Consider the following 27,057-nt stretch of genomic DNA (forward strand, 5'->3'; position numbering starts at 1 on the left):
ATCATCGTTGGTGACTGGCATCACAGGTTGGTGGAATTCCTATTATCCCAACACACCACACCATGCACAGCCACGGGGAAGAGTCTGGCAGAACTTCATTGGGGCAGACGCCTCATCACCAAATTGGACAGACTTCACCCTGACAGAGTGGCTTCCGGGATGGAGCAACCAAAAACCCCCCAGGGAATTGCACTCTGGTGACTTGGTTTGGGCCAGGAACTACGGTCCGGGACAGTTGTGGATTCCGAGGGTGGTGGTTGACAAAACCGGGCCTTTATCCAACGTAGTAGGGGTGGAGGGGGGTTGTCAGGTCAGACGGCACATAGACCAGGTCAGGAAACGGGTTCCTGAATGGTCACAGAGCAACCACCCATCATCAACATCAAATTCCCCCCTACCAACAAACAACAGAACCTGAGCACGAGGAGGACCTCACTGACCCAGAACTGTTTCCAGAGAGCACTGTCTGGCTGGGACAACAACAGGCCCAGGACCGTGGCAACAACCCTGCCACAGGGTCAGACTCTGGGGTGGGTCAACCGGAAACGGTCAGCCAGGACTTAACCACTGACCCTACCATCCCGGAGATGGGGGAACCCCCAAGACGTTCATCCCAGACTCACAGGCCACCCACCTACCTCGCTGACTATGTGCGCAAAGGAGGGGAGGCTGAGGGTCATTATATTCTGGGGCGTGTTGTTATTATTGTCAAATTATGTATGCATACAACTGCATATAGAGACGATTGTTTGATCTCAAAGGGGGAAGGGGTGCTATGTATTGGGCTCAAGGGAACACCGTGAGCGCTGGCATAACAGATACCACCAGGTGGTGCTGAACCAAAACTGTTGTGGCTGGGATCTGTTTTCAGCGGGTGACAGAGGTTCAACCTGATTGGTTGGATGTGTACCTGGCCAGGTATATAAAGGGCGCAGGTAACCCCTATTCCCCCAGTACAGTTCCATCACATAATAAAGAGCGGCTATGCGGTACTCATCGTCTCGGCGTCCTTTCTGCTCTCCAGAACCCACAACACAACAATACCTTTACAGCTTTATATAACAGCTGAATGATAGGGATTTAAAGCTATTTAAAGTGACCAGAATGTATAATATAAAGAACTTGATTTGATCATATTAATAGACAAACTACATCAGAAACTGGGGTCCTTGACTGAACCACAGTGTGATATTTGCTAAATATAGCTGTGGGGCATATCAATATAACTCATGCCTTTTAGCTCTTGATGACCTTGGTGGACCTTCTCACATACTGAGTTGCAAGAATATGGATCTCATCTGTTTGGCACAAGATGACTATTGTTCCCAGGTTTGTTTCCCTCTAATGAGGACATACAAAGGATGGGATATGATCAGGTGAAAAGGTCTTTGAAAAAGAGAATCCTTGACACAGAGCAGTAGCAAGGTATTAGCTTAGCCCCAAAACAATCTTTTATGACCAATCTATTGTCAGTCTTTAACAAACTATCCATATGACAAATGTACATTAGCTAGAGTCAACACACTCCCTTTAGAAGTCATTGATAGTAAATAAGAAAAAACCAATTGGCAGTCAAATGGCCATGCTGAAAATTCTTTAATTTCACAACATATAGACAGATTTAACCATAGTTTCAATTGGGAAACTGGGACAATCCTAGACCAGGCCAAATCCAAAAATGCCATGGAATTTCTAGAAGCCTGGGTCTCTGAAAAATCAGCCATGAATAGACGCATAGACATTAACAATATTGATAAGACTATGCCAAAGAGACAATCAACCAGCCCCAAAGAGAAAAAGACTCCAGCACCTCTCCACCAGTTATCAGCACTCAAATCATCATAGATAAAACTCCAAGGTCAACTTCAGACCAACAGTCAAATAAGCAATAACCCAATCAAGAAACTGCCAAAGAGCCATTAGTAAACAGTCCAATTAAAGAACCTAAGACTGTCCCCACCTACACAGACAGGCAAGACAACAGAATATAAACTGACAGCAATAGCACTCCTTACTAGCACTGATTATGTTACTTAGTTAGGGTAATGAAACATCTGCAAGAAAACAAGCAAGCTCAGAGAGCACCAAGGGCCCCTTCAAGAAAATATTCTCTGTCACAAATGACTTTCCCCCTGTGACTCTCATGCTGTAGAGGTTGTGCACCATGTCCTGTTGCTGTCAACACTGCTAACGTCGGATGTTTTTGCATTGACAATAGATGGAAATGTAGCCATTTTTTACCGTTTGCTTTTAGAGTTAGATGATGTTGGGAGGGGGGGATGTGAACGAGACTCCAGCTAGACATAACAACATTAAACCTAGCATGAGAAACAAGGTTGTTGAAACCAGAGCTGATAAAGAATTGGCGGGCTGGAGAACTGGAGAGGAAGCCTGTGCATCAAGCTAATTGGGGAATGTGATTTATGACTGTTAATTGGAGGAGGGACTTGTGCTTTCATACTATCTGCTCAGGGGAGGGAATTCAGTTTTTGGCTTCGATTATGCAGTGCCGATATTATGCTACTCAAAATAAAGACTCTTTAAGGTAAACAATGCCTCGAAGTTCTTTTGAAGAGTTTCTTCTGTCAGAACCATGACAGTTGCATTGTAAATTCTTCAACTCTCACTAATTTGTGTTCTGGGAAGAGGAATAAAGTCACATCAGCCTCTGAGGAATCTTCTAATGAAGGTAGTGTTTCAGGGTCCAAACAGGCAATACAAGAAAATATAACCTAATAGCATAGAATAAGACGGCAATCAAGGAATACCCCCGAATACTGAAGAATATAACATTACACAAGACAGAAATCAACACATATTCACGAATAAGACAAAAAAGAAGAAGACCTTACAGCCCTTCTGCCAGGGGGAAAAGGAAAGCTCTGCTTCAGTGGCAAGAAGATAATGGGAGGGCAGTTGAAGGCATTCATGTGGAATGAGATTTGCAAGGTATGGGGATAAAAAGAAGGGACCCATTCCTAAAAGGAAAAGTTGGACATGGGTAGAGTGGTTTATACAGGAAATATCTAGTGAAACTTTCCTTTCTTTCATGAATGAGAAGGGCAGGGAGCAAGAGAAGACCCAAACAAGTTTTGCAATAACTATAGTAAAGACTGGGTACCAAGTAGCTCCCATTGACAACCACAGTAATTTAGACTGTGGGATGTCTGAAGTTAGCTTAAGCAACAATCAGGAGCACTATCAGAGACAAGAAGTTAAGGTGGCAGGGCAGATAATTTTTTATCCAGCTGGAGGAAGGCCCTTAAGCAAGGAAATGAAATCTGGTGGCCTATGCTCAGCTAATTTATGTGCATTAAATACAGACCAAGCCAAAAAGTTAATTACACAATGCATCCTAGATATTGTATATGATATCTACATCAGTTACTCAGTTACCTAGTTTCTATAGGACTCCAACAGTAACATTCTTCCATAAGTTATAGGCAATTTCCTATAATGTTTCACACCTGTTCTCTTGTAACTTGGAAGGGATTGAAACAATTACATATGTAATTTTATGTAACAGGATGCTTTAATGCTTTTATATTGAAGGGATTTTGGAGGTCTTCTAGCCGAAACCCCTGCACAAGCAGGAAACATTATACCATTGGAGCCCCAAGCTATTTGGCAGAGGCAGGTTTTAAGGCTCTTACAAAATGTCAGTATTTTAAAAGTCTGTAAAAATGTGGAAGGAACTAGGATGTATGTTCAGAAGCAATAGCAACAAAAAACAAATCCATAATTATCTGAGAATTCCCTTTTTATAATTTTTAATAAAACTTTTAAACAAGAAGATAAAAGCTATTACAAACTACTATAAGGTAAGAATACAAAAGGGAAAGAAAAAAGTACAAGAAAAAAAAGTTAAAGAAAAATAGAAACAAAGAAAAAATATAAAGAAGTGGTTTTACACTTTTCACACCAGTTACATGAACAAATATATCTTAACCTCTCTCTTTAAAATTACATAATAATATTCGTCATTCTGTTTCTGTTATCTATTCTATCTAATCATGAAAAGTCACAAGTTCATTTTTTTCATGCAAAATGTTTTATCACAGACTTCCAGTCAGCAATAAATGAAGATAATCTCTTTTCTCTGATCAGAGAAGTTAAGTTATCCATTTCAGCAAAATCTATCAACTTTCAGTTTCCATGTCCCTCCTTCATTTTTAACTCTGTCGCAACAAAATATTGCTATATCTAATATTGCATCTAAGTCTTGAGGCTTCTTTCCATTTGCTAAACGATGGTTGAATTAGTTCCAAACAACTTTTAATATTTAATTTACATTTCAAGAAAAGCAGAGCAAACATCAGCAAGACCTTGGGATTGTGTGGTTGCTCTTCTTAGACCACTCTTGTCCTGGTTGTCACAATTGTTTTTTCAGTCTTGCAGGAATTATATGGGAGCTATTTTTAGAAATGGATCCACTTTCTAAAACTTAGCTCTCCCTTTTCTGCAGCCAGCTCCAAAAATGTGTGCCAGGCAGGGTTGTAGCACAGTATGAGGCCAGGTAATATTTTTATATATATATAAATCCACTAGGAATGGTAAAATGACCCTTTCTGTTGCCAGAGATTTCCTAGATAAATTTGAAATACCTTTATACATTCTGGATAATTTTCCTGGAGTCATATATCAATGGTGCATCATGTTGTAGAAATAATTCACTGATGGCCCACAAAGCAAGCTTGCACATGTTTTATCTGAAATCTTTTGGTCACATCAATTAGCATCTGTTCTTGAAGAGAGATACAGATCAGGTCTGTGAAAGATTGCATAACCACCCTTCTCTCTATAATTTTTTTTAATGCTTTCTATCTTGGAATTAATGGCACAGTTTTAGTAGTCGTTGTTTCAATTGTGCATATCTTCAGTCTACCACCTGTGATGGGCTAAGCATGGGCCTGTTAATACTGGATTCCATGGAAGAACTAAAGTCCATTTGGAAAAGAGCAAAACCCACTTAAGTAATCCCAGCCAAACAGACATACCATAGTACTATTAAGAAGGGAAAACAAGCAGCACTAGTTGAGAGCAGTAATGGAGATGGCAGCAAACATAAATGTAAGCAGCCACTCCCTTTCCCAACCCAGGGGTCACAGCCCTGGAAGGAAACATCAACCCATCTCTAGAAACTTCAAGGGAGTGGCAGTTCCCCCCACCCTCCAAAAAAGGGAACAGCCAGCAATAGCCAGCAATTGGGGAATGGCATGAGAGTGAAAAAAAACAGTCAAGGTTAAAACTGATCACTCCAAATGCAACTTCTGATAATACAGCAGTATCAAATGGAAGAAGAAACTAAATATAATTGATAAAGAAGAGAATGCAAGGGAGATTCTAGATGGAAGACAGCACAGAACCCAGAAAGCTAACTAGTAAAAAAGAAAACCAGCTAATAAAATTTAAATAACAAAGTAATATTGTGCCATGATTCTTTTTTGTAGTGAAAATAAATGTTTTTCCAAAACAATCTTTTTATTCCCACCATCAATCCTGACATCTGTGATGAAGAGCTGGCCAAATAAGAACTGGCTTGACAGTTTGATTAAGCAACTCCTGGAAACATACTTGTGCTCTGCATATATATATATATATATATATACACCCTTTCTCTGACTTCCTTTCCTTTGCCTGAAACTGAGGTTTATCCTAAACATCTCAGGAAACTTGAAAGACTGACTTGGAATCTCCTCTGCTCAGCTGTCCTGTGAGTAAGACTTCAGCCACTAAAATACCTAAAATAATGTCTAGAATTTTCCCATCCTGATTCGTGTAGATAAGTTAATATTTAAAAATAACTCTGAATTTCAGAATTTCTACAGTGTATGCATATAATAATTATTGCAATAATAGTATTTAAGTTTATTTTTATACAGCTTAAGTGCTACTTTTAAACATTTGTTCTGAAAGTAGGTGCTTAGTTTCATGCCATTCTCAACCTCTACCCATTTTTTTACGTCCTAATAACTTTAAACATAGATATTAGCATTTGTAATTATCCAAAATTTGCTTCCCATATCAGGGGACTGGAGGCTAAAACATGTAAGGAACGGTGGCTGGAATTGGGTATGTCTAGTTTAATGAAGACAAGGGTGAGGGGGGACATGATAGCAGTGTTCCAATATCTCAGGGGCTGCCACAAAGAAGAGGGAGTCAAGCTATTCTCCAAAGCACCTGAAAGCAGGACAAGAAGCAACAGAGGGAAACTAGTCAAGGAGAGAAGCAACCTAGAACTAAGGAGAAACTTCCTGACAGTTAGAACAACTAACCAGTGGAACAACCTGCCTCCAGAAGCGGTGAATGCTCCAACACTGGATGTTTTTAAGAAGAGACTGGACAGCCATTTGTCCGAAATGGTATAGGGTTTCCTGCCTGAGCAGAAGGTTGGACTAGATGACCTCCAAGGTCCCTTCCAACTTTATTATTAGTATTATTATTGATCATTGCAGTCAGCCAGATGTTCAGACTGGATTTGGCATTTTTGTCTACCTATCGAGTCTTTACTAAGGACCTAGGATAGGCAGATGTGGATGTTTGATGGTATTACAGATATCATCGCAGGATGGAAGCAGTTCCTAGTAAGGCCGCCTTTTGCAATTGACTAATGGCAAATTTGTCTTTTGTTATCTTCTCCAGTTCTTTCTCGTCTATTTTGCTGTCTCCAGACACTGCCACGTCCACTATCCAGACTTTTTTGTCTTTCTTATCGACAATTGTTAAGTCCGAGGTGTTATGTTGCAGGTGCTTGTCTGTTTGAATTCTGAAGTCCCAGAGCAGTTTAACTTTATCATTTTCTATGACTTTCTCTATTTTATGATCCCACCAGTTCTTGCTAAACAGGCAAATGATATTTCTTGAAAATCTTCCAAAGCACCATTGTTGCTACTTTGTCATGTTTTGTTATTATTATTATTATTATTATTATTATTATTATTATTATTATTATTATTATTATTATTATTATTATTATTATTATTATTATTATTTGTACTTCTTACTATTTCCCCAATTTCCATATTCTAAAACATGTTGCTCCTTAACTGTACACATAAACATCATCCTCTTTCCTACATATTTTCCTGAAAGAAAAGGTCAGTTCTTCTCTGAGAGCACCTGCCACGGCAGCTAAATTTATTCAGGAGCCTTTTCTGAAGGACTCTTAAAAACCTTCTAAGTGTGGCCTTGTTTTCTCTTTAATAATTTTTTTTCCATTCTTTATCCTGAGGCATCTTATGGACACCTATATTTTGCCATTTTTACACACAGGAATAACAAGTGTTTTGGCTAAAAAAGGTCAACGAGAGACGCCAAGAACAATGAGTTCACTAGAAGAAATTGAAAATATCCAAACATTGTTTAGATACCAGCATTCATTTGTAACTTTCAAGGTAAGGTGGGCTAATACCTCCAAATAAGAACTCTCAACTTTGAAAGTATAAAAGACCCTCCATTTCTCAGCTTCTTAATGATTTGAAAACAATAGAATCACCAAAGTTTATGTTGTAATAGAAAAGTCAGCTATTAAATTGCTGCAAGATTCTTTTCTGTGTCTTTTGAACAAACTGGCTTCAGTAGATACTTTCCTTGTTCAAATATGCTCTTCTTTTGCCAATTAGAAATTAAAATGGGCCCAAATAAACTTATAAAATTTTATTACACCATGATAGGTGTAATAAGGTAAATTCCTCATTAGTTTTTAATAACGCTTTTTGGCTTTTTAACTACAAAGATGATTATAGCTTCATGTTTGTTGCAGAGTTGCATGTCCAAGGACTAACATTGATCTCCTTGAATAAAATTTCCAGGCAATTTACTAAATCATCTAGTGACAGTATACTGCATTTTTAACTCTAATCTTGCAACAAAATCTATATCTATGGTAATATTGCATCTAAATCTTGAGATTTCCTTTTATTTGATAAATTATGGTTGAATTTCTCTAAGGAAACTCTGAATAATAAATGTGGGGTTTCAGCAATGTTTACTATTTTTTATTTATTTTTTATTTTAATTCCATTTATATCCCGCCCTTCTCCGAAGACTCAGGGCGGCTTACAAGCTTAGCAGTAACCTATAATAGATAGGTTCAACATTTCTTCTTGTATTGGTTTAATTAATAATTTTTCATAAAGCATTAAACATTCTTTTTAACTCAGCAAATTATTATGGCGGCAAAAAAGAAGCAGAATCATTATTTTTGTAACTGCCATAAAACTTTGCTTCCTCAGTGGAATGTATCATATTCAGCCAGGCAGGAACACATATTCTTTTCTTCAGTTTATTCCCCTCTTGGATGTCTTCTATAATAGCATAGAGTACATATAAAAAACCTGGAGTTTGAATCCTTTCTTCTCCACCAAGGATACTGTTCTTTCTGACTACCTTCCTTTCCGGTGGTTGAACACATCATCAGTCGTGGTCCTAGAGGCCATCAAGATTTGCCTGAACAAGTCCATAAATAAATTGAGCAAAGCCCAGAATTGTACAAGAAAGGAATATAAGTTTTTTATGGGTGTTAGTACACCCACATTCAGCACAGAGGGGATGTCACTCCACAAATGAATGGCTGTCTACATAATGCCTTTTGTTGTTTAAGAGCTGGTGGGGCTATTTAACATATGTAAGCCTGCTTGATTCTTTCTTCAGTAAACAAATAGATGTTGGGATTGTTTGGATGCAAACTGAGAGGAATGCCACGGCTTTTGTTCTTGCTCTCTGCTTCTTCCTAGGTCATTTCCACTGCCTCTGAGCTGGGTGTCTTCGATCTGCTGAGGGAGTCTAGGGAACCGCTGTCTTCCACAACTGTTGCTGAATGCTTGAGCACCAGCACCATCGGGATGCAGAGGCTGCTGGAGGCCTGTGCGGGGTTAAAGCTCCTAACACTGGAGTGGAAAGATGGAAAAGGTAATCCTATGAGAAGCGGAAAGCAAATGAAATGGCCAACAATTATTCCATGTACAGATCTCAAACTATTACATTAAATGTTTCCTCTCTTTTCCCCTTAGTATTTACTGTCTCATTTTTAAATTAATACAATTCTTATTATATCAAATAAATAAAAATAACTTTCTTACATTTATCAATACTTTTTAGTTTATACATATCTAGTTGTTTTAACATTCAATCTTTAGACAATCAACATCTTGGTTAGTTTTTCTCATTTTTTAATTTCCCATTAATATTGAAATTTAACGTTTGATATTTATAATTTCCAAATTTTAAATAACCCCAGTTCCCTTTATCATAATTCAACACAAGATGTAATGTTCAGGATACATGTCTTATCTATTTAAATTCTCACCATCTTACATCAACTAATTAATAATACAATATAATATTCTTATTTTCTAGTAATTTCCAAATATCTTAAATTTAATAACCCAAATTTCTCTTATTTCAACATTTAATACTTCCTCTCTTTTTCTCTTTATATCTACTATCTCATATTTAATTTAATTTTTATTATTACCGTTAAGTAAAAACATATTTATTACATACATCGATCGGTTTTTAGCTTATATATATCTTAATTACCTTTACATTTGACCTTTATAACTAAAGAAATGTTCAAATTGAACTGTTAATATTTATACTTCTAAGTTTTAAATAACCAAAGTTTTGTTTATCTCAACTCATAACAATCTAATATTCAAAGTACACATCTTATCTATTTGAGTGTATTCTATTTTAATTCTCATGAATAAGTCAAAACTCCAATTTTCTTCAGTCTTATTCTAGCTTTCTTTCTTTGCCAAATCATCTTCCATGTTCGTGCTTTTCAGTCATCAAACAAATCTCCCTGTATTGTTATATATTGTTTGATGTAGAAAAAACCATCCAGTCGCCAATTTTATGAGAGGATTAACAGAATGGTTCTCTATCTTTCCTTCTCAACATAGTTGTCCTGAACTGTTTATCTCCTCTTCAGTCTGTTCTTTTTCTTGATCCTCAGGTTCCTTCTGATTTATGTAGAAAGTGTTTTCCTTTTTCATAATAATAATAATAATAATAATAATAATAATAATAATAATAATAATAATAATAATAATAATAATAATAATAATAATAATAATAATAATTTTATTTATATACCGCCCTTCTCCCGAAGGACTCAGGGTGGTGAACAGGGCAGATATATAAAAAATACAAAAATACAAAAGTTAAAAGAAAATTAAACATATGCCCAGCTAAAAAACAATAAATACAGATATTAAAAATGACATAAAAACCCAACCCATCCCCCTTCAGGCCAGGCCGGCTTGTTCAAATAAGAATGTCTTCAGATCGCAACGGAAGGAGCGAAGGTCGGGCGCCATCCGGAGCTCAACCGGCAACCGTTCCATAACTCCGGGGCGCCCACAGAGAAGGACCTCCCCCTGGGGGCCACCAATCGACATTCTCTGATTATCAGTCCCTTTTCTAGGTTTTCCATTGACTGTGTTTGTTGATCAGTTTGATCTTTTGTCATGATATTTAATTGTTCCACTTTTTCTGTTATATTCTGTGTAGTTGAATTTTTACTTGTAATCAAAGCTTGAGTTTGTGTATCTAGGCTGACCTTGTTCTTTTCTGTAACCTCTTATTTCATCAGTGTCTGTAAGAATAGTTTGATGATTTGCATTTCGCATAGAGAGAATCTGTTCCTGATCTTCATCCATATTTTTAGTAGTATATTAAGCTAAAAACTTTACAATCAGAGAATGCAAATAAAAATCTGTCACTGAATATGGAACACAGATGAGCTTCTCAAAGATGATATCTCAAGGCTGCATAAATCTTATCTATTGTCTGGGCTACTGGCCAAGCCCCTTTCAAGCAATAACAAATTGAAGTATCAGGTTTAGCTGCAAGATACCACCCCTATAATTTAAAGTTTTCTTTTAAATCCAAAGTTTTTTATAATCTTTTCAGTTTTGTTTCTTTTTTATAAATAAAAACCCAAATCTTCAGTAAGAGTACAAAATCTTTTAGTCCACAAACTTTGAAAAATAAAATTCCAATTTGGATCAAGTTATTCTTTCAACATTTTAAACTCCCCTGGATAGTCAGTTGCCGCTGTATCTAGAGGGAGGGATAAAATCTCCCTTCCCTCTCCACAGGGGAAAAGTACTTTAAGCAGCTTATGCAGGTAAAAAAGATAGTTAAGATTTAAGAGAGGTGGATCTCACCCAGTCTCATCCATGCTGCTTTATAAATTGCCTGGTGGTAAATGTAACTTCGGCTGTCTGCAGCCTAGGGACGAGCCATATTGCTATGGCCGGTTTTTCATCTGCCGGTTTGGAGGGCTGCCCAGGGTGAAGTGGAAGGGCTACTGCCCTCCTGCAATCAAGCGGGGATCCCCTCCTTGCTGGTTGCACCTACAGGGTGACTTTCGACCCTTTCCAGGGTCCCCTATCGAAATGAAACTGGATGCAGAAGATGGAGCTCGCCTTCCAGACATCCATGGTGGCCGCATCGGCAAACCAGAATTCTGGGTTTGTGTGTATGTTTGTTAGCATAATACAATATGCTAATAATAATTTAGTCAACAACATAAATACATGTTTGTCAAGAAAAACATTATAATTTACAAATACACTTACTATACTCCACTGCCCAAGTATTTTTTTTAAAAAATGTTGATTTAACAATGGAACAGACCTATAGAATATCCTACTATATGGAGCCTTTTTTGTTTTAGGGATCAGTTTTATTCCTCTAAAAATCAAGATTAACTGCACCGTTGTTGTTGTTGTTGTTGTTGTTGTTGTTGTTATTATTATTATTATTATTTAAACATGAACCTCAGTCAACTGAACATTCAAATTGACTTGCGCTGATGGATGACACGGGTTGCTGCCAGCATTTTAGGTATCAACCAGGTACCTCCTCAAAATGTAAGATGTTCCGAGTAGCGCAATTTTTTGTAGTATTGCTGGAGTTATTGCAGGAAGCTGCAGTTTCTTGATGTATTTTGCAAAGTTTTGAGACATAGTTCCCAGTGCCCCAATGACAATGGGTATCACTGTTACACATTTCATCCATAATCGTGCATTTTCGATGGCCAGGGCACGATATTTCGTAATTTTTTCCAGTTCTTTTTCTTCAACTCTGGCATCTCCTGGTACAGTGATATCAATCAGCTGTATGCTTTGGTTCTCTACAACTGCGATATCTGGCATGTTGTGTTCCAAATGGTGATCTGTCTGTATTCGAAAGTCCCACAAATCTTCACCCTCTCATTCTCAACAACTTTTTCCACCCTATGTTCTCATGACTTTTTAGACAGAGGCAAGTCGTATTTTTTACACAATGCCCAGTGGATTAATTTAGCAACTCTCTCATGTCTAGCTTTGTAATCAGTTTGCATGATTCTGCTGCACTCACATATTAGATGTGAACAGTGCTTTTTTTGTAAAAGAAAAAGGTGCCGGAACTCACACATGTCATACAACCCGCCTTGCCTACCCTACAAGGTTCCATCCAAAAAAGGTGCTGGAACTCCGTTCTGAGCGTTCTATGAGAAAAAAAGCCCTGGATGTGAAACAGTTTCAACTTTGTCATTGCAAAGTCGACATTTAGATTGTCAGTAGATTTTTGTATCTTTGCTTTCATGGCATTAGTTTGTAGTGCTTGTTCTTGAGCAGCCAGTATTAAGCCTTTCATTTCTTTCTTGATGGTTCCCATCTTAAGCCATGTCCATGTCAAGTTGTTATCACATTTTCCTTCATGCTGTCTATGCAAAGCTTTGGTTTTCCATCTATTTAATCTGTCATCCAGCCGTTTTTCCTTATATTCTGCCTTTATTATTATTATTATAAAACTTTTATTCATAAAACATGAACCTCAGTCAACTGAACACTCAAATTGGCTGGCACTAATGGTTGACACAGGCTGCTGCCAGCATCCTAGGTATCAACCAGGTATCTCCTTAAAATGTAAGATGTTCCGAGTAGCATAGCTTTTTGTAGCTTTGCTGGAGTTATTGCAGGAAACTGCAATTTCTTGATGTATTTTGCAAAGTTTTTGGACATAGTTCCCAGTGCCCCGATGACAATGGGTATCACTGTTACACATTTCATCCATGATCGCACAGTTTTGATGTTCTTTTTCTTCAACTCTGGCATCTCCTGGTACAGCGATATCAATCAGCTATACGCTTTGGTTCTCCACAACTGTGATATCTGGCATGTTGTGTTCCAAATGGCGATCTGTCTGGATTCGAAAGTCCCACAAGATCTTCACCCTCACATTCTCAACAACGTTTTCCACCCTATGTTCCCACGACTTTTCAGACACAGGCAAGTCGTATTTTTTACACAATGCCCAGTGGATTAGTTTAGCAACTCAGTCATGTCTAGCTTTGTAATCAGTTGTTGCAAAGTCGGCAATTTGGATTGTCAGTAGATTTTTGTATCTTCGCTTTCATGGCATTACTTTGTAGTGCTTGTTCTTGAGCAGTCAATATTAAGCCTTTCGTTTCTTTCTTGATGGTTTGCATCTTAAGGCATGCCCATGTCAAGTTGTTATCAAATTTTCCTTCAATGTTTTTCAAATGTTGTCCATGCAGGGTGAGGGGTGACATGATAGCAGTGTTCCAATATCTGAGGGGCTGCCACAAAGAGGAGGGACTCAAGCTATTCTCCAAAGCACCTGAAAGCAGGACAAGAAGCAATGGATGAAAACTAGTCAAGGAGAGAAGCAACCTAGAACTAAGGAGAAACTTCCTGACAGTTAGAACAATCAACCAGTAGAACAACCCGCCTCCAGAAGTGGTGAATACTCCAACACAGGAAGTATTTAAGAAGAAAGTGGACAGCCATTTGTCTGAAATGGTATAGGGTTTCCTGCCTGAGCAGGGGGTTGGACTAGATGACCTCCAAGGTCCCTTCCAACTTCTTCTTGTTCTTGTTGTTCTTGTTCTTCTTCTTGTTTTTGTTATTATTATTATTATAAAAAATCTTAGGGTTTCCATCTATTTAATCTATCATCCAGCCGTTTTTCCTTATATTCTCCCTTTGTTTCTGTTATTTTGATAATGCTCTTTGTTTTCACAGCCTGCAGCAATTTTTCTGTACTTTGATTTACATAGATATTCAAACTTCATTTTTCTACTTCTACAGTTTGGTGGATTCGCAGTAGCCCTCTGCCCGCTATTCTTCTTGGCAGGTACAATCTGTCGATGTCACTTTGTGGATGTACAGCATGGCACATGTTCAAAAGTTTACGCGTTTTCCAGTCTAGGTGTTCCAATTCTGCCAATGTCCAGTTGATAATTCCAGCTGGGTAGTGTATCACTGGGACTACCCATGTATTAATGGCTTTAATTATATTTCCAGCATTCAGCTTTGGTTTTAGTATTTTGCGGACTCTTCTGATGTATTCCTTTTGTGTTGACTCTTTGACTTTTCCATTCAAGATGTTATCTGCTTCCAATATGCCTAGGTATTTGTAACCATCATCCTTTGCTAGTGCTTTAATAATACTTCCGTTTCCCAGTTCTATTCCTTCTATTTTTCCCATTTTTCCTCATTTCATGGATAATATAGCACATTTTCCAAGTCCAAAGTCCATTCTGATGTCGCTGCTAAACAGTTGATCTGTGTTGAGTATTGATTCAAGTTCAATGTGGCTTTTCGCATACAGTTTTAAGTCATCCATGTATAGTAGATGGTTTATCTTGCCATGCTGGCTTGAGATGTGGTATCCCAGTTTTGTGTTTCATAATAATATTGTCAATGGAATTAATGCGATTTTGAACAGTAGTGGTGAAAGTGAGTCCTCTTGGAAGATTCTTAGTCTGATGTTGATTTCACCAATGTTCTCCCCATTTGCTGTTAGAACTGTTGTTGTTGTTATTATTTATTTATTTATTTATTTATTTATTTATTTATTTATTTATTTATTTATTTATTACTAGACAGATTGCTGTAGGTTTTGTGGCAAGGTTTTTTAGAGGGGGTTTGCAATTACCTCCTTCCTAGAGCTGAGAGAATGTGACTAGCCCAAGGTCAGCCAGCTGGTTTCATGCTTAACATGGAACATGAGCTTATACATATAATCAGGGCTTTTTTTCCTCATAGAACGCTCAGAATGGAATTCCGGCACCTTTTTTTGCAAAAAAAAGAAGCTTTTACACAAGCTGTGCTGCTATTGGCTTTCGAAAGCCTATTGCAGGCTTTGCTCTTTTATGACTCAAAGACTTCAACTCCCAGAATTCCTGAGTCAGCTATGCTATTGGCTTTCGAAAGCCAATAGGAATTGCTGCTGAGCTTGCCAAAAGACCCGGCAGGCAAATGTTGCACAGGCAAGTTGCAGCGAAGGCAGGAATTTTGCACTCCTCCCTGCTCCCCAAACACACCATCTCAACTAGGTAAGTAAGATATTATTTGCAAATAGGATATCCAAGTATGACTCAAGAAAATTTTCCCTGCATGGAGGGAGTAGTGGTTTGTTTCACTTTGTTTTACTTTTCAAATTTCTGTAGGGAAGAAATGATGATTAGAAAAAGGCAAGAAGTTTTTTTTATTAGGAAGAATTCATTTATCCCATGCTAGATCTTTGGGAGCTTAGTACCACCAGCACAGAACATTTGCTTTTCTGAAACTTCATTCAAATTCAATTCCTGATAGGGGCATTGAAAAAAAATGTTATTTATTAAATTCATATGCTGACTATCTCACCAGGATGACTCTGAAGTCAACTGTGAATCCATGCACAGTGGGGCCATTAAGCCCATTTTTTCCACTTTATCAAAAAGGAGACTATGATTTACTTTATCAAATCCCTTTAAATTAACTTCAGCCCTTACAATTGCTAGCAACCCTGGCTCTCAATTATTATAATGAGAGGCTATTGTATTGTGAAAAAAAGGAAAAATCCGTGCTGAATTGCTTTAACACACTGCATTTAAAAGTTGATATCTCCAAAAAGAAAAACAAAAAACAAAAACCTCACAAAGAAAAATAACAGAAGGAAAAGTCCAAGAAACAGAATTGGTTCATCCAATGGAAAAGTGAACCATACATTAGCTCAGAAGAAATAAAGTTTTGGAAACAAAAACTACAAAGAACAACAGATTTGTTCCAGGTTCAAACAAGCCACATTAAAAAAAATGAAAGACACCAACTCAGCCTTAAATGTCAGCTGACGTTATGTGTCAGGAAGTGTTTCCAAAACCACATTAAGTCCTTGCATAGATCTTCCATATTCTTTGTACATTTCAGTTAAGAATCTCACCTCTTTCTCTCTCTCACTCACTCACCCATAATGTCTCCTGAAAATGCTATTATAGAAATGGCTAGTTTTTAATGTTATAGAAAAGTAAAAAGTTGAGGTTCAATGTTAATGCTTCCTTCTACCCCTGCAACAGAGGAAGTCTGAAGACAGTGCCTTTTCTTTTTCCCTTCTCCCCCTCACTTTTCCCTTTTTCTCTCACCCTTCTCTCGCAAAAGCCCCCCCACTCACTCACACTTTGCTCACAAAAGTCTGCAGTTGCTCTCACTCACTCCTCCGTCTCTTTCAAAGGCACCTCGTTCAGTCTCTTCCCCACTCACTCTGTCCCTTTCAAAGGCCTCTTGCTCGCTCACTCACTTACTGCCCTGTTGCTTCCAAACACCATTTGCTCGTTCACACTTACTGCCCAGTTGCTTCTAAATGCTTCCAAATGCTTCCAAATGCAATTTGCCCATTCACTCATTCACTGCCCCATTGCTTCTAAATGCTTCCAAATGCCACTTGCTCACTCACTTACTGTGTTTGGAAGCAACGGGGCAGTAAGTGAATGAGTGCCAGGGCCAGAGGCCATCAGCTGTTTGGCGCTGGAGACGCCGGGTGGCCCAATGCAGCACTCCGTGGCTGGGGCGTCTTTAGCTGGTGGGGGCTCAGCATGGGCTGTAGTGTGGCAACTGCAGGGAGTGGAATCCCCACGGGGGCTGTGGGGAGAAGAATCCTCATGGCCTGTGGCTCCAAGCCATGGGAGTGGTGGTGCAAAGGACAGGCGGCAATGCCGTAGCAAGAGGGGGTTCTTACAGACACCGGCATCGCTCCCAGTGACAGCACCTCGGAGTTCCAGCACCTTCTTTTTTAGAAAAAAAAGCCCTGCATATAGTCCTTGACTTACAACATTTCATTTAGTGATGACTGTTGCAGCATCCCAATGGTGATCACCTTTTGCAACCTTCTGACAAGCAAAATCAATAGGGAAGCCAGATTCACTTAACAACCATGTTACTAAATTAACAACTGCAGCAATTCACTTAATAACTGTGGCAAGAAAGGCTGTAAAATGAGGCAAAACTCATTTAACAAATATCTCACTTAACAACAGAAATTTTGGGCTCAGTTGTGGTAATAAGTTGAGGACTACTGTACCTGTAATGTCCAAGTTTTTAGTATGATGTCTTAACCATTTCACCAAATTTACTCTCATATTATTGTGAAATGCCTGACATAAATACAGCATAATTTGTTTTTAAAGTATTTTAAGACAATCATGCAAGTATGCCTGTAGCAAATTGAAAGACAGTTACCATTATTTTTTGTTTCTTTTTAGATCTTTATGGAAACACAGACTTTGCCAATCTCTACCTGGTCAAATCAAGCCCAAAGTCTCAGTATTATTCCATGAAGTTCTATTCTGAATTTATCTATCGATCAATGCAATATTTGCCTGATGCTGTGAGGTAAACAAATCCAACAGAAGACAAAAAGATTGGTCTTTCCCCCCCCCCCTACAAATCTATCAAATGTGAATTCATAAGCCTGTTGAATTAAGATTTCCCCCATGTCTTTCTTTAAACTAAAAAGTTTAAAAGAACTTTTTCCAAAATAGAAAATAAGAAAAGATTCGTAACTTTAAAAGGCAGAAGAGTAATAGAGGGTTGGGTTTATTGTCTTCATCCAGGGAGATCCTTCAAGTAAGCAACCTAATTTACCATCTTGTTGTTTTTTATAGCTTATTTCTTGGTAGAGATGCATTAGATCATACCGCATTGTAGTTGAGAGTGGAAGAAAACTGGCTTAATGAAACATTTAGAATAAATTCTGAACTATCAAAATACTGTAAGACATTCAGGATCATGCCAGCATGATTGTCTTGTTCTTTTCTAACTTTTTAAAAATTCTTTTAGGAAAGGAAAAAATCAGATTTCATCAATATATGGCTCTCCTTCAGACAATGCTTTTGAGGTCATTTACAGGTAATATTATAATTTTAGAGAATGGTCATTAAATAGAGTAATTGTTTTGTGAGCAACTGATCAATATGATTAACCTTCACATTGTCATTATTTTCTCTATCATATTTTCTTGACCCATCATTTTCACCATATTCAACCTCTCTTTTATGGCAATGGAATCTAGTTATGGCAGATCTAACTGACCAGGCATTTCTGTTGATATACAAAGCACAGGTCTGCAGTTAGAGCACCTTTGCAAATGTGCTTTGTTTCAAGAATATTATAATGTTTTCCACTGAAATGGTAGCACAGTTTCATGTATAACATACAGATTTTTCCAACTCCTGATCAGCATCATTCAAGTAATGCTGTAAAAAGAATTCATTTCATACAAACATAAATAGATATGTAAAACAATAACAACAATAGCATTTTATAAAGTTATATTGAATGATGTTTGTTTTAATTCTAGCTCAAAGGAAGAGTTAGAAACCTTCTCCAATTTCATGAATGAGCTCTGGCCTGTGGTAGGAAGAGAAGTGCTTTCTGCCTTTGACCTGTCCCAGTTCCCACTCATTTACGATCTGGGTGGTAAGTACCACCTGTGCTTTCCCATCTACTTCACATGTTGGGCCAAGAAACCTCCTCCCAAAAGGTAATAAGGAAAACAGGTTGTGAAGAGGTTGAGTAGTGTCCCAGATAATCTTACAGACCCTGTTCAAACAACACTTCTGTACTATTTCCTGGATGGGAGGGAGGGAACTGCCAATGAACTTTTCGGCCAACCTCACCACTCTCTGCACCACCTCCCTGTCTGAAGCAGTGATGCTTCCAAACCAGACTGTGATGCTGCATGACAGGATGCTCTCAATCGTCCCCCTGTAGAAAGTGGTCAGAACAGAGGAAGGAAGATGAGCTTTGGTCATATGGATGCAGAAAGTGCAGGTGCTGCTGTGCTCGCTTCACCAGTTTCTCACTGTTGAGCGACCAAGCCAGCCTACTCGTTAGTTTAGCAAACTCAGGAATTTCATGCTGGTAACCATCTCCACCCCTTCATGGATTACTGCCTTGTCATGGCAAAGGGGCTTGCGTAATTCAATGAAGCTATGAGCTATGCTGTGCAGGGCTACCCAAGACGGGCAGGTCATAGCAGAGAGTTCTGACAATACATGATCCACTGGAGAAGGAATGCCCCAACCACCGGTGCTGAAGAGGATGAAATTGTCTGTTTCGATGATGCCTTACAGCACCTTATAGAACTAACACCAAAAAATGATGTCCTTATCATCATGGGGGATTGGAATGCTAAAGTAGGAAGCCAAAAGATAACTGGAATAACAGGCTAGTTTGGCCTTGGAGTACAAAATGAAGCAGGGGACAGGCTGACAGATTTTTGTCAAGAGAATACAATGGTCATAGCAAACACTCTTTTCCAACAACCCAAGAGACGGCTCTACACATGGACATCACCAGATGGTCAACACAGAAATCAGATTGACTATGTGCTCTGCAGTCCAAGATGGAGAAGCTCTATACAGTCACTAAAAACAAGACCAGGAGATGACTGTGGCTCAGACCATGAGCTTCTCGTTGCAAAATTTAGGCTTAAATTGAAGAAAGTAGGGAAAAGCACTAGGTCATTCAGGTATGAACTAAATCATATCCCTGATGAATATACAGTAGAGGTGACAAATACATTTAAGGAATTAGATCTGATAAACAGAGTGCCTGAAGTGCTATGGACAGAGGCTTGCAACATTGTACAAGAGGTAACAACTAAAACCATCCCAAAGAAAAAGAAATGCAAGAAAGCAAAATGGCTGTTTGAGGAAGCTTTGCAAATAGCTGAGGAAAGGAGGGAAGCAAAAGGCAAGCGGGGAAAAAGAAAGATACACCCAATTGAATGCAGAATTCCAGAGAAAATTTTCTAAGAAAATTGAAGAGATGAAGGGAATTTTTTCATGCAAAAATGGGCATGATAAAGGACCTAAATGGCAGGGACCTAACACAGGCAGAAGAGATTAAGAAGAGGTGGAAAAATTACACAGAAGAACTATACAAGAATGAGCTTAACGTCCCTGATAATCACAATGAGGTGGTCACTGATCTTGAGCCAGACATCCTAGAATGTGAAGTAAAGTGGGCCTTAGGAAAGCTGAGCAACAACAAAATTAGTGGAGGTGACACTATTCCAGCTGAGCTATTCAAAATCTTAAAAGACGACACAGTAAAACTGCTACACTCAATTTACCAGCAAATTTACCAGCAAACTCCACAGTGGCCACAGGATTGGAAAAGATCAGTTTACATTCCAATTCCAAAGAAAGGCAGTGCCAAAAATGTTCAAACTATCACACCATTGCACTCATTTCATGCTACTAAAGTTATGCTTAAAATCCTACAAGCTAGACTCCAGCAGTATGTGGACCAAGAACTACCAGAAGTATAGGCAGCATTTCGAAGAGGCAGAGGAACTAGAGATCAAATTGCCATCATACGTTGGATCATGGAGAAAGCTAGGGAGTTCCAGAAAAACATCTACTTTTGCTTCATTGACTATGCTAAAGCATTTGATTGTGTGGATCACAACAAACTGTGGCAAGTTTTTAAAGAGATGGGAGTACCAGACCATCTTATTTGTCTCTTGAAAAACCTTTATGTGGGTTAAGAAACAACAGTGAGAACTAGACACGGAGCCACTGATTGGTTCAAAATTGGGAAAGGTGTCCGGCAAGGCTGTATACTGTTGCCCTGCCTATTTAACTTATATGCAGAGCACATCATGAGAAATGCATGGCTAGATGAATCAAAGTTGGAATTAAGATTGCCAGGAGAAATATCAACAACCTAAGATATGCAGATGATACCACTCTAATGGCAGAAAGTGAAGAGGAATTAAAGAGCCTCTTGTTGTGGGTGAAGAAGGAGAGTGCAAAAGTTGGCTTGAAACTTAAAATTAAAAAAACCAAGATCATCGCATCTGGCCCTCTCAATTCCTGGCAAATAGATGGGGAAGAAATGGAGGTAGTGACAGATTTTATTTTCCTGGGCTCCAAGATCATCACAGATGGGGACTGCAGCCAAGAAATTAAAAGGTAGCGATGTGTCAGACACGACTTCGCAACTAACAACAACAAACCATCTCCACAGGTGTATCATTAATGCACAGAGAAGTGTGGCTGTTCCTGCCTTTTGTGAAATCGACAATAATCTCTTTGGTTTTTCCAGTATTTAAAACTAAGCTGTTTTCCTTACACCACTTCACCAACCCCTCAACCTCCTTGCAGTAAGCTTCCACATTGTCATCATGAATAAGGCCCACTTCTGTTGTACCATCTGCGAAATTTACAATATGGTTGGTGGCAAACCTAGCACAACAGTCATGAGTGAACAGGGTCAACAGCAGTGGACCTAGGACGCAGCCCTGAAGATGATGTGGAATTTGGTGCCCTTTGAGATGATGTTCAGTTTTTGTCTCTTTAAACTGCATCAAAAGACATTATTTTTGATCATTGTGAATATTCAGTGCATCCATCCTAAGGAATTCTCATAGCATATGAAAGTTGAGAATCAATTGATTCAGTCTCTGTTCTTTTTCCCTATTAGTATTTGTTTTCGATGATATGAAGCATAGCAAATTTGGAAGATGTTTGTCTCATTTTTGAAATTATTAGATTCCAGTTAATGTCATGTATAGCTTAGAACAATAATAGGCAGTGTAGCTTCAGGGGAAAAAGCTGGACATATACAAAATTTTGTTTTGCAGTTACTTAATTACATTTTGTTCTTTCTTTAAGGAAGCACTGGTGGCTTAGCTAAGGAACTGATTTCACTCTACCCAAAATGTACTGTGACTGTTTTTGACCTTCCTGAAATAGTGGAAGCATCCAAGAACCATTGTTTTCCTTCAGAACAGACCCAGATCACTTTCCATGCAGGTAAAAGATGTGATGCAATCTTCCTTGTGGGTTGAACTCATGTTTTGCTAAGCACAAGAAACTTTCACATAAAGACTGTATTCTGTGTTTTTTAAAAAAGAGAAAACAGATTATTCTGTCAGAATAATCTGGAAGATATGGTACTAAATGAGATTTTACTTATTTTTTGTAGGTGATTTTTTTAAAGATCCTATTCCTGAAGCAGACCTGTACATTTTGGCCAGGACTCTGCATGACTGGTCAGATGAGAGTTGTTTGCAGCTGTTATGCAAAGTGTACCAGGCCTGCAAACCTGGTAGGTATTCTTTAATCACGAAAAGTTAAATTTGCTAGGGAACTGGCAAAGTTCATACTTGGCTCATGTTTTGGACTGCCCTAAGTCTAGGGTCATTTCAAATTCACTTTTCCTGGGCCTTCAGCTGGCATCTTAGAATAAGTAATTCAGCTGCAGTGCTGAAAAAAAATGTGTTTCTAGAGTGATTCTTGCAGCTATCTTTTCTGTATAACCCAAAGGGCCTATGTTGTGCAGATCAGATTCATTCATATTTTAGTGGCTGTGGTACAAATGAGTAAGACTTCTCATTGTGACCCTGTGACTATTTACTATTTCGTGGCCTCTACTGCCTAGATATATGTTTTAGCAATCTTTCTACACTTGCTGCAAAAATGACTAAGTTGGTAAGTAATATCTTCTTTATAGTGGAAAAATATAATAATAATAATAACAACAACCCAGTAAGGCACTACAATGATGTGGTTGTGGGGATTTATGCTCTCATGAAGATGAGAGCTATGCCAGAAGTTTAACCATATTGGACAGGTCTCATCAGAGGAGTCAGACAAAGGAGGAGTCTCCCATAAGAAATATGGTGAGATGCAAATTACAGAAACCTTTACCAGCTTGGTGGTCGCCAACACTGAGAAACTCTACTATGAAGGAAGATAGGCGGGCATGGAATTTTGCAAGTACACTAGATAGTTGTATAAGAATAAAGGTCATTGGAAGAATATATGAAGGAGGATAAGGAAACACTGAAACTAGTACATCATGAGGGCTTACTGGAGATACCAAAGTGGACTGTAAGAGGGATCAAATACAGGTAGTCTTTGAATTACAACCATTCATTTACTGATAGTTCAAAGTTACAAAGGCACTGAAAAAAGTGACCTTTGACAAATTTTCAACTTTTGACCATTGTGGAATCCCCATGGTCATGTGATTAAAATTTGGGCACTAGGCAGTTGGCATGTATTTATAATAGTTGCACTGCCTGGAGGTCATGTGATCACCATTTGTAACCTTCCTAGCTCATTCTCACAAGCAAACTCAATGGAGAAGCCAGATTTCTTTAATGACAGCATGATTCATTTAACAACTGTAGCGAATCACTTAATAGCTGTGGCAATATATAAGCTAAAACTCATTTAAGAATTGTGTTGCTTAGCAATGGAAATTTTGTGCTCAGTTGTGGTTGTAATTCAAACATTACCTGCAAAGAAATGGTAAGACAAACTATTACACAGCCAGTACACTAAAATATAAACTATCCGGCAAAGCAGATAACAAGACCTGGCAATGGCTAAGAGCAGGAAAATTGAATAAAGAGACAAAGGGGGTAATTCTGGCTGCACAAGACCAAGCTTTAAGAACAAATGAATTCAAAGCCAGAATTGAGAAGATAGCAACAGATAGCAACTGCCAACTCTACAAAAATGCTAAAGAAACAGTGGACCACCTAGTTCAGGGGTAGGCAACCTTGGCTCTTTTATGACTCGTGGACTTCAACTCCCAGAATTCCTGAGCCATGAGTCATAAAAGACCCAAGGATGCCTACGCCTGACCTAGTTAGTTGCTGCAAGACTATCACACAGACTGAATACAAATAACAGCATGGCAGAGTAGCAACAATGGTGCATTGGAATATGTGCAAGAAATACCATTTGCTACAAGCAAGAACTGACCCCAAATAGACAAAAGTAATGGAAAATGCAAAAGCTAAAGTACTCTGGGACATTAGAATTCCAATAGACAAACACCTGCTACATACCATCCCTGATAAGAAGGCCAAAAATGTATGGATACTGGACCTTGCAGAACCTGCAGATAGCAAAACAGAACAGAAAGACTTGGAGAAAATCACAAAATACAAAGACCAGTAATTAGATGTGGAATGAATGTGGCAAATGAAAGCAAAGAAAATAACAACAATAATAGGCACCTTAGGTACAATCCTAATACCACTGAAGCACCATTTGAACACCATTAGCATTGACAAAATCACCAAATTGCAAAAGGAAATTTTACTTGTAACAATAATAATTTAATGCCATCCAACAACAGGTCCTTGGTGGATAATAGGTGCATAAAAACACTCAATCCAGTCTAACATCTACTGACTGTGTAGCCAAACACCACAAACATAATTGGATATCATTAAGGATGTACAAGTTAAAAATCTGATTTGTAAAGAATACATCCAAAGAATGAGAAAATTGCTAATGACAATATTGAAAGGTGGAAACACCATCAAAACTAGCCCATATACTGCTGGAATTTTGACTGGACAGATGGTTGGCAGTATGGTGGGTTGAATCCCGAGTGCCGTGTAACAGAGTGAGCGCCTGTTACTCGTCCCAGCTTCTGCCAACCTAGCAGTTCGAAAGAACGTAAAAATGCAAGTAGAAAAATAGGGACCACTACGGTGGGAAGGTAACAGCGTTCCGTGCGCCTTTGGCATCTAGTCATGCTGGCCACATGACCACAGAGATGTCCTTGGACAAGCGCTGGCTCTTCGGCTTTGAAACAGAGATGAGCACTGGCCCCTAGAGTTGCAAACAACTAGCACGTATGTGCGGGGGAACCTTTACCTTTACCTAAGCTGAACTGGACAATTTGAACTGAAAAACAATAAAACTGATGACTATTTACTATGCCTTATGACCCCATAATAATATTGATCGATTATACGTCAAATCAAACAAACTGTCGAAGAAGTAGAGTATGCATTGGCTGAGTATATATAAAATAACCAAAAACAAAACATGAATTTTGATATATTATATTTTGATGTAATATTTGGGGGAGTGATGGTTCAGTTGTTAAAGATGCTGAGCTTGTTACCTGGAAAGCTGACAGCCAGAGTTTGAGATCTGAATGCCACACGATGGGATGAGCTCCTGATACTTGCCCCAGCTGCTGCCAACCCAGCAGTTCAAAAGCATTCAAATGCAAGTAGATAAATAAGTGGGAATGTAACCTTTATGATATGATATGATATGATATGATATGATATGATATGAGATGAGATGAGATGAGATGAGATGAGATGAGATGAGATGATATGATGATATGATATGATATGATATGATATGATATGATATGATATGATATGATATGATATGATGAAATGCCACACAATGGGATGAGCTCCTGCTACTTGCCCCAGTTCCTGCCAACCCAGCAGTTCAAAAGCATTCAAATGCAAATAAATAGGTACGACTTCAGTGGGAATGTGACAGCTTTCTGTACACCTAAGCATATACTGTAGTCACAGTGGCCATATGACCACTGTGACCATCTTTGGACAAGGCTGGCTTCCTTGGGTAAGAAACAGATGTGAGCACCACCCCTAGAGTCAGACACAACTGGACAGGGGAAACCTTTATGGTATGATACGATATGATATGATACGATACGATACGATATGATACGATACGATATGATATAATGAAATACAGAATTTTGGCAAGGAAAATCATTAATGGTCAATTTCTACAGAAGATTGAGAGGAAAGCCTTGGAGAATAATTAAAATATCTCCAAATTAACAAAATTTCCAAGAACAACAACAAATTGGTTTGTATTGACCATTGGCAGGAATAAATATGACACGTTTGAAAGAAGGATTCATAACGCAAAATTGGGGCATTTTCAAAATATTATGTAATATTCATTGGGATGTGAAATAAATAACAATATTTTCTCACCTCCAAATCATTGAAATATATTTTGAAACAGGTGGCGGTGTCTTAATAGTGGAAATGCTTCTCGATGAAGACAGGAGAGGGCCTTTAACTGCCCACTTCTACTCCTTGATAATGATGCTCTTTACTGAAGGGAGAGAACGGTCAGCAACTGAGTTTAATGTGCTCCTCCGCAAAGCTGGTTTCCAAGAAGTTGAGTTAAAGAAAGGAAGCCTCTTTCATATTATTTTAGGAAGAAAATGATGTTGCCCCTGATTCCTTTCTGCTGAATGTTTAAGAGGAAATTTTAGTAATTGAAAGATTTGATTTGTTAATTACAGGCACTGTTATATTCTATTCTTCTTCCAGAGTCCACAGATTACATAGCTGATCCTTTTCTTATCACAAAATGTTTCACTATAACTAGGGATCCCCAATCATGGCTGCAAAAATCCTGAAATCCAATTCTGGGCAATAAAGAGAGGAAATTCTTATCATATGATGAAAATTAATCTCCTTATAGATCTTTAGTTCTTCCCATGCCGAGATACAAAGACAATCTACTTACACACATTAAACAAACAACAGAGTATTAGAGAAAATCTGAAAGGTCTGGATCAGGACTCTAGCCCGCACATATTGCTTTGCTAATTCAATATTTTTAGCCCCTCTAAAAAGCAATTAAGCTCTAGAAATTCTGCAACACAAAGAATGCAATAGCTGCTAACAAGGTACCGGTAAATAAAAAATGCAAGCCTAGCCACAAGGAAATTAACAATTAATGCTGGGAACTCAAGGTTTTTAGATAATGGCCATGGTGAAATAACTTCAGAAACATTCTTTCTACCCCTAGTTATGTTTTTCAATATATCTCTATTAACCCAGTCAGTAATATAACCTCATTAATGCTGTATCCTATTAATAGTAATTAATTTTAAAGACGGCTTATAATTTCACCACTGTTTCAGCTTTTCTATTTTCTATCACTGTCAA

At 38.3% G+C, this 27,057-nt stretch overlaps 1 protein-coding gene across 1 annotated transcript; it reads left to right on the forward strand.

The window, feature by feature from the left end:
* Positions 1-5,639: 5,639 nt before the first annotated feature.
* LOC308667633 (acetylserotonin O-methyltransferase-like) lies at positions 5,640-26,543 on the forward strand. Its single transcript, XM_081326983.1, has 9 exons — positions 5,640-5,713; positions 7,273-7,394; positions 8,736-8,910; positions 17,540-17,669; positions 18,117-18,185; positions 18,637-18,759; positions 21,966-22,102; positions 22,275-22,397; positions 26,120-26,543. Exons 2-9 carry the CDS (start codon positions 7,323-7,325, stop codon positions 26,326-26,328), a joined length of 1,038 nt encoding a protein of 345 aa, XP_081183109.1. The 5' UTR covers positions 5,640-5,713; positions 7,273-7,322; the 3' UTR covers positions 26,329-26,543.
* The last annotated feature ends 514 nt before the right edge of the window (positions 26,544-27,057 follow it).

The sequence above is a fragment of the Vipera berus genome, assembly GCF_964194415.1.
Source record: "Vipera berus genome assembly, chromosome: 4".
NCBI classification, from domain to species: Eukaryota; Metazoa; Chordata; class Lepidosauria; order Squamata; family Viperidae; genus Vipera; species Vipera berus.

Excerpts from the sequence above, each read along its gene's own strand:
- LOC308667633 (XM_081326983.1), top strand. The coding sequence starts at position 7,323 with ATGAGTTCACTAGAAGAAATTGAAAATATCCAAACATTGTTTAGATAC. Across the intron at positions 8,911-17,539 it reads GGAGTGGAAAGATGGAAAAG|ATCTTTATGGAAACACAGAC; the intron begins GTAATCCTATGA and ends GTTTCTTTTTAG. Across the intron at positions 18,186-18,636 it reads GCTTTTGAGGTCATTTACAG|CTCAAAGGAAGAGTTAGAAA; the intron begins GTAATATTATAA and ends TTTTAATTCTAG.